General features: G+C 42.2%; 1 protein-coding gene across 1 annotated transcript in view; it reads right to left on the reverse strand.

Annotated features, from left to right (window-relative positions):
- The window catches only part of LOC146857264 (uncharacterized), a 90,621-nt gene extending 78,642 nt beyond the window's left edge, over positions 1 to 11,979 (reverse strand). Inside the window, exons 1-2 of the mRNA XM_085647775.1 lie at positions 11,867 to 11,979; positions 4,507 to 4,598 (exon numbers count right to left, since the gene is read on the reverse strand). Of these exons, the coding sequence (XP_085503901.1) occupies positions 4,507 to 4,567 (61 nt within the window). The 5' untranslated portion in view covers positions 4,568 to 4,598; positions 11,867 to 11,979. The remainder of the gene's footprint in view (positions 1 to 4,506; positions 4,599 to 11,866) is intronic.
- Between the last annotated feature and the right edge of the window lie 2,088 nt (positions 11,980 to 14,067).

Genomic DNA, 14,067 nt, shown 5'->3' on the forward strand with positions numbered 1-14,067 from the left:
ACATTTACTCAGCTACACACTCATACAAACATCACTTTATTTATTCATATAGATAGTAACTCATGCTTAGTGTGTTATAAAATCACTATTACAAGTATACAGTTTTCGATACAGTCACTAAGACAATCACTGACTCTTATGTATACTTATTTATATACAACAACTGTCACATACACTGCCTTTTATATTTCTACTTTGTTGGACATGTATCATTGAGAAATATATTTACTCATCAACACACCCATAAAGAGATACACTCACCCAAACAACTGTTACCCATGCAGTCTTAACCTCATATACCTACTAAATCAACTGTTTACACATCTTTGGGCAGTCACATACCTCCCACCCAACCACACTCACATTCACTCTCCCATACAAATACTCACTTAACTAATTAAAAACGAATATAGACTTTATCAGGCCTGAAACCTATGCTTTTTTCAGTGAATTTCAAAGGTTTTTAAAATGCTAATTCCTAACTATATCAAGCCTGAAACCTATGTTTTTTTCAGTGAATTTCAAAGGTTTTTAAAATGCTAATTCCTAACTATAACATGTCTCAAACCTATGTTACATTCAGTGAATTTCAAAGGTTTTGTAAATGACAATTTTGAATGTATTAATTGGTATACTGATTTTTTTTATACTGATTTACTACATTTTTTGAACTATTTATTTTTAGATATTTTATTTTTTGAATTACATTATAATTACATTATACATTACAATGCAAAATATACTTTCTCAGAATGAATTACTTTAGTTTAAATACTTTGCAAATAGGCAATAGACTTTTAAGTACAGTAATTACAGTTGTTGCAATGGGCAACACAATTTCAAACACAATGCAACATTGAGCTCAGTGTGAATTTCTAGCCAAATGCAATTAGTTACTTTATGGATTACTTTTCTAACCACAGGACTGGATCCTAGATTCAGTCCTTGGACATCTCCTGTAAACAGTTGAGTAAAAGCGTTTTGGTTACAGTAGTGATTTTTAAGGAATATTATTGTATTTTAAAAGTGACACTTAGAGACTTTTTCACATAGAATCACCAATGTTATCCTACAGCAGAAAATTCGCTTAGCAGGTAAGTAGTGTTATCGTTACTTTTTCTTACTCAGTGGTGGATCCTGGATCCAGCACTGGTGCATCTCCTGTAAACAGTTGAAAGAATGTGATGAATCATACAGACGATTTTTTAGGAATATTTTTAATTTGTGAAAATGGACACTTAGAAACTTTTCTGCTGAAAACCACACAATGGATTCCTATGGAAGGAAATACAAGTTACTGGTAAGCACGGTTAAAATTACATTTCAGTATCAGTACTGGGCTCAAAGAAGCAGCACTGAGGTCTCTCCTGATAACAGGTGAGTAAATCGGAATTTGTAGTTCGGCTGATTTTAGAGGAATATTTGTAAGTTCCAAAACTCCACACGTAGAAGAATTTCCAAGTGAAAGCAGTCAATGTTAGCCTATGGAAGGAAATTCAAGTAACTGGTAAGTATGGTTAAAATTACTTTTCAGGATCAGTACTGGGCTCAAAGATACAACACTGAGGTCTCTCCTGATAACAGGTGAGTAAATCAGAATTCGTAGGTCGGCTGATTTTAGAAGAATATTTGCACAATGATAAAGGAAGGGTGCGGGGCCTGAGGTGACACGTTTGGAAACTCGCCCTGTGGCTCGTTTTAAGATGGGGAATTAATTCCTCTTCAATTCTGAGGTCCCCTGGGTGCCAACTAGCTCACAAGGTACCTCCAGTATGCGCCAGGGAGCAGCGTTACAGAGAGGTGTTCAGAGGCCACGCCCCTTTTTACAACACTCTGCAACGCAGCTCCGTGGCGCTTCGTGGAGGTACCTGGTGGGCTAGTTGGCCCCTAGGGGACCTCTGGATTGAAGAGGAATGAATTTCCCAACTTAAAACGCGCCACAGGACATGTTTGCACACATATCACCTCAGGCCCCGCCCTCTACATTCACCACTGTGCAATCGCACCCCGTGGCGCATTGTAAGTTGGGGGATTAAGTCCCCTTGAATCCTGAGGTCCCCTGGCGGCCAACTAGCCCACCAGGTACCTCCAGTAAGCGACACGGAGCTGCGTTGCAGAGAGGTGTAAAAAGGGGCGTGGCCTCGTTTCACCTCTCTGCAATGCAGCCCCCTGGCGCATACTGGAGGTTCCTGGTGGGGTAGTTGTCCCCCATTGACCCCCAGTATTCAAGGGGAATTAGTCCCCCCTCTGCAAACGCGCCAGGGGGCGTGTTTGCAGAGTGGTGCAAGGAGAGGGCGTGGCCTCCGGCCCGATCCCGTTTTTAAAAATTTTTTAGAAGGGGAGCTGTGTAGCCCTCCTTCTTTTTCTAATTTATTGGCCCTGGAGACCCCATCCCCGAGGGCCTTTCCCCAATTTGTTTTAAAAAAAAAGAAAATCGGGCCCCCCTCCCGAGGCCATATGTTGCCCCATGGACCACATCCACCGGGGCATGGCCCTTTTTTAAAAAAAATTATTTTGGAGGGGGGCTGCCACTTATGGCCTTGGGGACCCCATCCCCCGGGGCCGTTTCTTTTTCTGTGTGTTTTTTTAGGAGGGGGGCCGCGTGGCACCCCTCCCGGGCTACTACTAGCCCCGGGGACCCCATCTCCCGGGGCTTGGCCCTCTTCATTGGGGGCCGTGAGGGGGTCCCCAAACCCCTCATGGTCTCAGCCGGCTCCCCGCGTCCTGCGGGAGCCGGCATTGCTTTTCCACATGGGGAGCAGCTAACATGCTGCTCCCCATGTGGAAAAGCAATCTGCTTTGCTTCATTGAAGCGAGAACAGGTTTCCCTGCTCTCGCTTCAATGAAACAAAGCAGTTTGCAATGACAAGGCGGGAGCCGCGAGGCTCCCGCCCTGTCATTGCAAACTACAGTGTCCCAGGGGTGGACACCCCGGGACACTGCAGGAGCCGGCCCCTTTGGGGATGGCGGTCCCCAGGGCCTATACAATGCTCCAGGAGGGAGGCCGCGCAGCCCCCTCCCACATTTTGAAGAAGCCCCAGGGGATGGCGGTCCCCGGGGCTGGGAGGACCTGAGAGCCCCCCCAACCATTTTAAAAAGCCGTGGGGGTGGCGGCCCCAGGGCTGCAGGGGGGCCGTGAGCCCCCCGCCTATATTATGTTAGAGCCCCGGGGGGTGGCCGTCCCCGGGGCAGTGTGGGGGGATTGGGACCCCCACACTATTTTTTCATTATGCCCCCGGGGGCTAATTAGCATATTTATATATATATGTACTTTTAAATGTCATTTTCTCAGGAACTACTGAACGGATTTACACCATTTAAGCAAAAGGCACGAGTGTGAACTAAGGACTACCTTTTTGCCACATTTGGTGTAATTCCGTTCAGCAGTTCGGGCTGTAGCTGCGGCTAAAGGTCCTATGAGAAATTGCATGGAGAAAATGCGTTTTGGGACCATCCTTTTTTCTCGGCCCCCGCTTAACGAATCACTGTGAAACTTTCAGGATAGGAGCGGACCAGAGCTGGCCAAAAGTTTTGAAAATTCCGCGAAGATTCATCAATCTGCGCCAAAGTTATTCCAAATATAATATTGCGGATTTCCTATGGAAAATATGTCCTAACTATATCTACCTACTGGCGACTGCCAGTAGGTAATATATATATATATATATATATATATATATATATATATATATATATATATATATATATATATATATATATATATATATATATATATATATATATATATATATATATATATATATATGTATATATATTATAAATATATATATATATATAGAGAGAGAGAGAGAGAGAGAGAGAGAGAGAGAGAGAGAGCGCAAGAGAGAAGCATTTATTGTTTATCTCTATTCACACTTACACTCTTTGGAAAAGCAAAGGTTAATCTTCTAAGCACATCACTTGGAATGGTCTTTTGCATGGGAAATCTGTCATATCACATACATACTGCATTCATAAAATCACTGCCTGGAGAGTATTCCCAAACGGACACTTAGATGATGTCTGCAGTCATTAGAGACAACATGAGTCTATCAGTTGTGTGACGAGTACGCCGCATGAACCATTTTCTCCAGAACAGATTATGGCCACCTTCTCAGAGCTCACATTTAACTCAGCAGAACCTTGGTGAGGCCTATGTAGAGCGGATCTTTCCATCATTTATTAATAAAAGATGGACTTTCAAAAATGTATTGAAGTACATAGTGGTGAGGAGTCTCATGTCCTGAACAATACACACATTGGGGTACAATAGTCTCCTTGCTGTGACTGCCTGTGGCCTCTGAATCTTGGTGTCAGAGCTTTGGTATGTTTAGTGTCAAAAAGTTTTCAGAAGCGTATGCCAGGCAACATAGTGTCCCAAATACTATAAATACATCTATACCTTATGCAGAGACTTGAGTCCTCTCAAGGGACACAATATGGCGATTATGAGATACTCAGTCTGCGCATGCACCATGGGAGGAAGAAGTGTGCATGGGTACTCACTGTCTGCATGTATCACTCCACAGCAAGCGAGGAGCAGCACGGCACTCAGGAGAACCTTCATGGCCAAGGTTGGGCGGTCTTCGGTGGCACACCTGCAAAAAAGGCATGGATCTTCAGCATGGTCATTCCTTAACAGGGACTTCCTTTCTACTGCCCTAGATCTTTTTTCGCCTGCCCCATCTGTTCTTCCTCTCTCTCTTTCTGTTTAGGTCTCACTCCTAGGGTTCTCTTGCTGTTCCACAGTCACTCCCATATCTTTCCATCTCTATGCCACATTTTTCTCTTTTTGCATAGGCATGTAAGTACACCATTAGGTCCTGTCTCTTTGACACAAGGATTATTTAGTCAGGTCAGAGTTTTATTTGAGGTTGAGTGTGCGTTGATGGATCATGAGGAAGATGGGGATGTTTGCCGTGCGATCCCTCAGAAGCAGAATCTGCACGCACCTCATCCTCTGTGGCAACAAACGAATACTGCTGCAGTGTCGGAAAATAAGCTTGGTAGACATGAAGTCTTTCAATAGATTGTGGTGAAGTAGTTGCACTATTTTTTCCAAAACTCTGTCTCAGAACCTATTCTTATGCATAGGGAAACCTAACAACCTCGATATTAGGCTGAAGTGACACCAAATGTAGGACCTTAAGCCTTAGCCTAATGTGCTCCAAATTCTCAGTACTGGTGTAAGACAGGCAATGGAATACAACATGCACCAGAGTGGAAGCAAGGGCACTTTCGGACTGTACGCAGTGTGTGATAGGAACAGAGATTGTACAACCAGGTGACAAGTAATACATCCAGATATAATGAGCACCATACATTCTGGAAAAGGGTAGCATTACCATTGGTCAATTCATTCCATGTATGTAATGCTCTTTAGCTGTCTGTACTAACAAAATTGCAGAAAACTGGAGGGGTGCTACAGTCATAGGATAAATCTCTGGGAACAACAGAAATGTGTGGTATCTATTTTGACCAATTTTTAATGGGTCCACCTCTGACATCTAATTGATGTATTTAGCACCTATCACGACACTTGATTAAACCTACAGAGGGGCACTGGCCTCATTAGCCAAGATAAGCATCCATGATTGCATTGAAGGTACCCAGTTTTCACCGAAAAAAAAGGAAGAACTTGTATCGAACAATCCATTTTTGGGTATTCTTTGATCCGTCAGTGGCAAGCAAGTCTACAGCTTGTAGGTGTCACCTTCCAAGGGCATCTAAGGACGTCATTGTTTGATATCCTCAAACGGTAAATAGACATAATATCGAAAAAAAAATATCGAATGGACAGAATATCGAGTTTTTAATATAGAATGGACAGAATATCGAATTGCCAAAATATAGTGGTGAAGAATATCGAAAATCAGGTAAGAAATATCGATTTCAATAATATAGAAGTAAGTAATATCGACAGTCATAATATAGTTGTGAATTTTTTATAGTGTTTTAAGTGTTAGTATATGTGTTAAAAGTATGTATTAATATTGGAATGTATGTTAGAATATTTTTAAAGTAATGAATTTTATGTTATTTTTTTGTGTGTAATTTAATTCCGTAGCGGGTTGTGGGTTTATAGGGGAGTAGGGTGGGAAGTAATTTAATTATAGTACATTAAATAATAATTTATAGGAATTATTAATTATTTTTAATTTAATTTTGCGTTTTACTTCTGTAGCGGGTTGTGGGTTTATAGGGGAATAGGGTGGGAAGTAATTTAATTGTTATTAGTTAATTAATAATTGGTATTGAAAATTAATTGGTTGTTGATTAATTATTAATTGGTAAATAATTTGTATTAATTGGTAATTAATTTGTATTAATTGTTTAATTGATAATTATGTTAATTGTATTCATTTAATATTTGTAGCGGGTAGTGTGTTTATAGGGGAATATGGTGGGAAGTAATATAATTGTAAATAATTAATTATTTCAGTAATTTGTGTATATTGTTAATTAATATATCTTTAATTTAATTTTGCGTTTTACTTCTGTAGCGGGTTGTGGGTTTATAGGGGAATAGGGTGGGAAGTAATTTAATTGTTATTAGTTAATTATTAATTGGTATTGAAAATTAATTGGTTGTTGAATAATTATTAATTGGTAAATAATTTTTATTAATCGGTAATTAATTTGTATTAATTGTTTAATTGATAATTATGTTAATTGTATTCATTTAATATTTGTAGCGGGTAGTGTGTTTATAGGGGAATATGGTGGGAAGTAATATAATTGTAAAAAAGTAATTATTTAAATAATTTGTGTATATCGTTAATCAATATATTATTAATTAATTATTAATTGGTATTATTTGCATTTATTAATGTTTGTTATTGAAAACCAATTGGTTGTTAATTAATTATTAATAGGTAATTAATTAAACAAAAATGTATTGGTATTTATAAATAATCAATTATTAAATCTTGTGTGATTGGTAATTAATTGTAATACTTGTTTTGGTATTATTAATTAATTAATTTTTAAAAAAAGATTAATTTATTATTTTCCCTACTATTGCACTTACTTGAGTGGGAATAGTAATTTTTACCCCTACGCTATCCAATGCTTTCCCTATTATTGCACTCTCTGGAGTGGGAATAGTAATTTTTACCCTCCCGCTATCCAACGCTTTCCCTACTGTTGCATTCTCTGGAGTGGGAATAGTAATTTTTACCCTACCGCTATCCAATGCTTTCCCTACTGTTGCACTCTCTGGAGTGGGAATAGTAATTTTTACCCCTACGCTATCCAACGCTTTCCCTACTGTTGCACTCTCTGGAGTGGGAATAGTAATTTTTATCTCTACGCTATCCAATGCTTTCCCCACTGTTGCACTCTCTGGAGTGGGAATAGTAATTTTTACCCCTACGCTATCCAACGCTTTCCCTACTGTTGAACTCACTGGAGTGGGAATAGTAAATTGTACCCTCCCGCTATCCAACGCTTTCCCTACTGTTGCACTCTCTGGAGTGGGAATAGTAATTTTTATCCCTACGCTATCCACGCTTTCCCTACTGTTGCACTCTTTGGAGTGGGAATAGTAATTTTTACCCCTACGCCATTTGACGTTTTCTCTACTGTTGTAATCACTGGAGTGGGAATAGTAAATTTTGAACTCCCGCTATCCAACGCTTTCCCTACTGTTGCACTCTCTGGAGTGAGAATAGTCATTTTTATCCCTACGCTATCCAACGCTTTCCATACTGTTGCACTCTCTGGAGTGGGATTAGTGATTTTTATCCCTACTCTATCCAATGCTTTCCCTACTGTTGCACTCTTTGGAGTGGGAATAGTAATTTTTACCCTTCCGCTATCCAACGCTTTCCCTACTGTTGCACTCTCTGGAGTGGGAATAGTAATTTTTACCCCTACGCTATCCAATGCTTTCCCTACTGTTGCACTCACTGGATTGGGAATAGTAATTTTTACCCCTACGCTATCCAACGCTTTCCCTACTGTTGCACTCACTGGAGTGAGAATATTAAATTTTACTCTCCCGCTATCCAACACTTTCCCTACTGTTGCATTCTCTGGAGTGGGAATAGTAATTTTTACCCTCCAGCTATGCAACGCTTTCCCTACTGTTGCAGTCACTGGAGTGGGAATAGTAAATTTGACCCTCCCGCTATCCAACGCTTTCCCTACTGTTGCACTTTCTGGAGTGGGAATAGTAATTTTTACCCCTACGCTATCCAATGATTTCCCTACTGTTGCACTCTCTGGAGTGGGAATAGTAATTTTTACCCCTACGCTATCCAACGCTTTCTCTACTGTTGCACTCACTGGAGTGGGAATAGTAAATTTTACCCTCCCGCTATCCAATGCTTTCCCTACTGTTGCACTCTCTGGAGTGGGAATAGTAATTTTTACCCCTACGCTATCCAATGCTTTCCCTATTATTGCACTCTCTGTAGTGGGAATAGTAATTTTTACCCTCCCGCTATGCAACGCTTTCCCTACTGTTGCATTCTCTGGAGTGGGAATAGTAATTTGTACCCTACCGCTATCCAACGCTTTCTCTACTGTTGCACTCACTGGAGTGGGAATAGTAAATTTGACACTCCCGCTATCCAACACTTTCCCTACTGTTGCACTCTCTGGAGTGGGAATAGTAATGTTTTATCCCTACGCTATCCAATGCTTTCCCTACTGTTGCACTCTCTGAAGTGGGAATAGTAATTTTTACCCCTACGCTATCCAACGCTTTCCCTACTGTTGCACTCACTGGAGTGGGAATAGTAAATTTTACCCTCCCGCTATCCAACGCTTTCCCTACTGTTGCACTCTCTGGAGTGGGAATAGTAATTTTTACCCCTACACTATCCAATGATTTCCCTATTATTGCACTCTCTGGAGTGGGAATAGTAATTTTTACTCTCCCGCTATCCAACGCTTTCCTTACTGTTGCATTCTCTGGAGTGGGAATAGTAATTTTTACCCTCCCGCTATCCAACGCTTTCCCTACTATTGCACTTACTGGAGTGGTAATAGTACATTTTACCCGCCCGCTATCCTACGCTGAAAACATTGAATATTTTTAATTAATATTACGTTAATATATATGTATTAATTATTTTTTTAACTTACATTATTTATTTATTAATTTTAATGTTATTTAAGTATTTTTAAGTATGTGTCAGTTAATTATATGTATTATTTCATTAATTTTACATTACTTTTAAAACATTTTAAAAATTCGATATTTTGACTAACTATATAATTTACAACGATATTTTGGATTCTATATTTTTGTACTTTCCTGTTTGGAGATAGGGATTCGATATTTTGGTATTCTATATTTTGGCATCGATATTTTTGTAAGTCTATATTTTTGTAGTCGATATTATGTCAGTGATCCCCTCAAACTGGTGAGGAGACACCACACTTGGACACGTTAATCAAGCACCTTGAATATAACCTCTTTCTGTAAGAGAAATGTGTAATGTCCAGATACATCCCATACCCCTCAATTTGCAAAAGAGACAGGTAATGCTGTGCTGCGCTCCTCCATGTAGCCGCATCCCAAAGGTTTAGCAATCTGGTTCTCTAGATGTAGTTTCTACCCACACCATGGCCAGCCTTGTGCAGATGTAACCGCAAGTGCCCCATGCCTATCTCCACCATATCAAGCCAAGCAGACACAGTCCATTGCCTCCTCTGCGCATAGTGCACCAGTCACTGGCTCTCGGCAGGAGCCTGTGCCCAGGTGACAACTCCCAGGGCAGAGTACTTTGTTAGACGAGGGACCATTCTGGGAAATGTAGTGCCCTTGGTCCATCCAACCTAGACCTCCTTCTCTGCAGCTCTTGGCTCTTTCACCTGGATCTCATTCTCTCTTCTCTCACTTTAGCCACTTGCTCCTTCACTTGGCTCTAAGCTCTCCATTTGGTTTTCCCACACCCTTCTCCCGTATCAGTATTTCCCTGTTACTTTTCTTCTCTCTTCTCCTAAATGCCATCCTCTCTGTTCTCCGTCTGTATCTCTGGCTGCTCTCCTATCTCTTGCTTTCGTTACCCCCTTCTCACTGTCTCTAAGTCTTTCTCTACTTCCCCTGTAGCTCACTCTTCCTACTTCACCTCAGTGTTTTCCATAATCTTCTTGTCTGCTGTCTCTCTGACTCTCTTCTCTCCCTCGACTCCTCACCTCCATTTCTCTCACTTCTGACCTCCTTCTCTCTGTTTTACTGTGCCTCTGGGACTCCCTTTATCTGCCCTCTCCCTGAGTCTCCTTCCCCAATCTCTTTCAAAGGCTTTCTCCCTGTCTGACCTCAGTTTGGGTCTTCCATCCTGTCTCGGCTGTCACCCTGTGTCTCCCTACCGCTCTCTGATTGCCGCCACCCCAAAATACACCTCTGGTTGCTCTCACACTAGATCCAGTCTCTGTCTTCCCTCTTTCACTCTTTTACTTCCTCTCTCTCTTTTTCCCTCTTTCTCCCTCTCACACATTTTCTTTATTTCTGTCTTTTTCTCTCATTTCACTCCCAAGTCTCTCTTTTTCTTTTGTCTACGACAAATTCCTCTGTTATAGACCTGAGTGTCTCTCTCTCTTTCTTTGTTCTTTCCTTGTCCTTTCGCTGTGGATCTGCCAGTTTTGCTGGTTGTGCAAAGCACAATGGCACAACTCTTGTTAGTGTAAATGCCCTAGTGCCTCTCCTGCTACATATACCTTAGTAGCTCTACCCCTTCACATACACTACTATCCGTTGGTCCTTCTAAATCCTAGTACGTCTACACCTGCCAATACACTAATACCCCTCCCCGCTCCATACCCTATTAGATTAACACCTAGTTATACCGGATACTTGTTACCCACCTATAGCCTAGAACCTTCCACCTGTACCCTATTACCACTCGGCCTACCACATCCTATTCCCTCTTCCCCTCGCTATACCCTATGACATGTATCCCTACTTACACACTACATGTCCCTCATTTATTGACTCACACCGCTCTCCTGTATCTCACTACCCCATGCCTAACTACACCTTAGTACTGATCCTGTGCCTAGTGTCATTTTCTTCTCTTTTTGACATCAGAAAAGCAATCAATGTATCTACATTCCAAAAATAATCAGTATTAAAATTAAATTTTCAGTTACACAAAGATACGCTTTCATAATTATTACATAGTCACAGTTCATATAAGAAAAAAACTGTACAGTTCATCACATTTTTGTAAAAGGCACTTTAACACTCTTATTACAAGGAAAGAATGGTAATTATAAGGTTGCTTCTTGTCAAGCAGGTTGTGTGCTCAGGTTCTATAGCAGCTGGATTCTGACTTCGCTGAGCCACAAACCAATTCTGCGCCTACACCTCACCCCAAACAAAACACCTCACATGTCTAACAATCCTTCCTTTATCTGTGCATGACGTTGCTTTCCAGCGCACACTATACACAAGTGATTCCAGACAGGCCCCCCATTCAGACATGCCCACCTTTCCAGGCTGCCCACCATTACAACAGATAGTCCAGTAAAAAGCATTTCGGTCCTAACTAGGATCCCCTAGTCCACATTCAAGGCCCGTGAAGAAGGGGCATGGTGAGATCCTCGGCTCAGAAACAGCCTATCTGTGGCAAAGAGCATTATGTCAAAACGTTAAAAACTAAGGAATATGCAAGGGGTTCCAGACAGAAACAGCGTTAAAAAGACAAGGACACACATATATTTTCATAAAAAAAAGATTTTTTTCCATACATGCATGTATGCGGCATTATACATCTTATCGCATACAGCCGGTGGCAACAATACTCACTCAGGTGTAAACATCCCTGCAAAACAGCCCTATCCACCCAGCTGTTACCCGTGCCTCCCTCTCTCCATTCTCTCTCCTCCATACTCTCTCATCACTGGTCCTTACCTGTCTCCCCTCTCCACCTCTGTATCTCTCACGGGCTCAGGAGGGCAGCATTTAAGGGCCTGGTACCTGGTGAGGGTGATGCTGCCCCCCCCCCCCCCGGCGCACCTACTCACGCTGGAGGGGTATAAGTGGGCCCGCGTGGACAAGGCATTATTAGAAAGGGGCCGAGCCCTTGAGTTTATTAGATTCCATTACAGGAATCACACTGCACCTGCCCCTGAAGCCAGCCCGGGCGAGGCCCGTAAAATCAAATGTATATGAGACGCTAAAAACAGAAGCGACAGGAACTGCGTCATATTGACGGGCAGTGACAGTCAGGATGGGTGGATCTCTAAAGGGCCCAGTGCATGTCTACGTTCGCAGAACGCCCCGTGGAAGCCTGCGTTGGTAGAGTGCCCTTGCATTTACAGTTTGCATACTTATTGGATACCAATGCGTGGCCAGATTAATTGAGCACACGCTTTGTGTCTAGGTTAGTAGAGTCCAGGACGCATGCTTGGACTCAAATCTGCATGTTATTAGAGTTCCAGTGCAAGTCCATGATCACGGTATTCCACACAGCGCCTATCTAGGCTTACAAAGCATACCACGGTTTATCGAATCTGCGGCAAGCCCAAACTCGTAGAATGTCAAGTACATGTTCAGGTCCATTACATGCCCCAGTAACAGACAAGGTGCACTTGTGCTCAGCGCATGCCATGTTGTATAAAATGTCTAGTGCCTGCCTCTGCTCACAAATTGGACTCAGAAATCGTAGGTTTCTACAATACTTAGCACGTGCCTAAATTCAATGACTGCATTGTGCATGTCAGTGCTTATGACATGCATGATGCAGGGCATGGCATGCATCCACGTCATGCCAATCTGTATAGAGTGCAGGGCATGGCATAATTCATGAAGTCCCTGATGCATGGCCGCTTCATAGAGTAGTGGCGAGTGCATGTCCAGACTCATACATGCTCATCGCATGCCAAGTATTATGGAGTGCCCGCTGCATGTCTAGATTCACAGTAGCCACGGTATGAAAAGTTTCATAGAGTGCCTGGTGCTTGCCCAGATTTCTTGTGTCCACATCATGCCAATCTGTATAGAGTGCCTTGTGAGGGTCAAGACTCAGTGTGCCCAATGCATGCCAAGTGTAAGGCAATGTACAGTATAAGCCCAGATTTATAGTGTGCTCATCATTATAGAGTCCCCAGTACATGTCAGACTCATAGCATGACCATTGCATGCCAAATATTTTTGAGTGCCAGTGCATCCCTAGATTTATAATGTCCACATCACGTCAGGCTTTATAGAGTCGCTGTGGATGCTCAGAGTCATAGTGTGTCAATTACATGCCAAGTATCAGACAGTGGTCAGTGCATGCCCAGATACCTAGTGTTCACATCATGCCAAGTTTCCTTAAGTGCCAAGTGGATCACCTCCTTCCTCACCAGAAGAACCCAGAGATTCCGTCCACCACCATTCACCTCGGAGCCCAGGGACATCATCTGCGGCGTCCCCATAAACTTGCCCCCCAGCCACACTCTGTTCAACACTTACATGACCCACCTGGCCAGCATCATCCGAGCCCATGGACTAAATATTATATCCTACTCAGACAACACCACCTCATATCCTCACTAGAGGACAAAATCAAATTCAACTCCCGCCTGCATGCATTGATGGTAATAAAGTACTATAATACTCTGTCCCATGCCCCGTGCATGTCCATTCCTTTCCCAGCACGCATGAAGCATGGCCTCTTGTCATTATGTATGGGTAATATCCCAGTCCGAGCGCCTAGACCAGCATGGAAATACACTGGCCCGACAGTGTGCAGCCACTGTAATGATAAAGAAGAGGATCTCATCCATCTGATGTGCATCTGTCCAGGCCAGCCTACACCCAGATTACAATGCTAAACACCAGTTTCATTGACAGAAACATCCGTATATGCAGAGAAGCCACAATAGCTCGTTTCAACCCCAGCAACCCACAATTAAATTGCAAATTAATCACATTTCTGGAAATAGCTTGCTGTGAGGAAGAGGAGGCTAAATAACTTTATGACAGCAGTTTTGCTACCCACTCACAGCGACGCGAGGGTGGAGCCAAGTCACAATCATCAGGCATCTCAAAAGAACCCCATCAATGCACCAATTAAGCATCTTATCACGCATAAACGATTGGAAGGATCAAAATACCTCATGCACAGT

The sequence above is a fragment of the Triturus cristatus genome, chromosome 3_2 (genome assembly GCF_964204655.1).
Source record: "Triturus cristatus chromosome 3_2, aTriCri1.1, whole genome shotgun sequence".
In the NCBI taxonomy this organism is placed as follows: domain Eukaryota; kingdom Metazoa; phylum Chordata; class Amphibia; order Caudata; family Salamandridae; genus Triturus; species Triturus cristatus.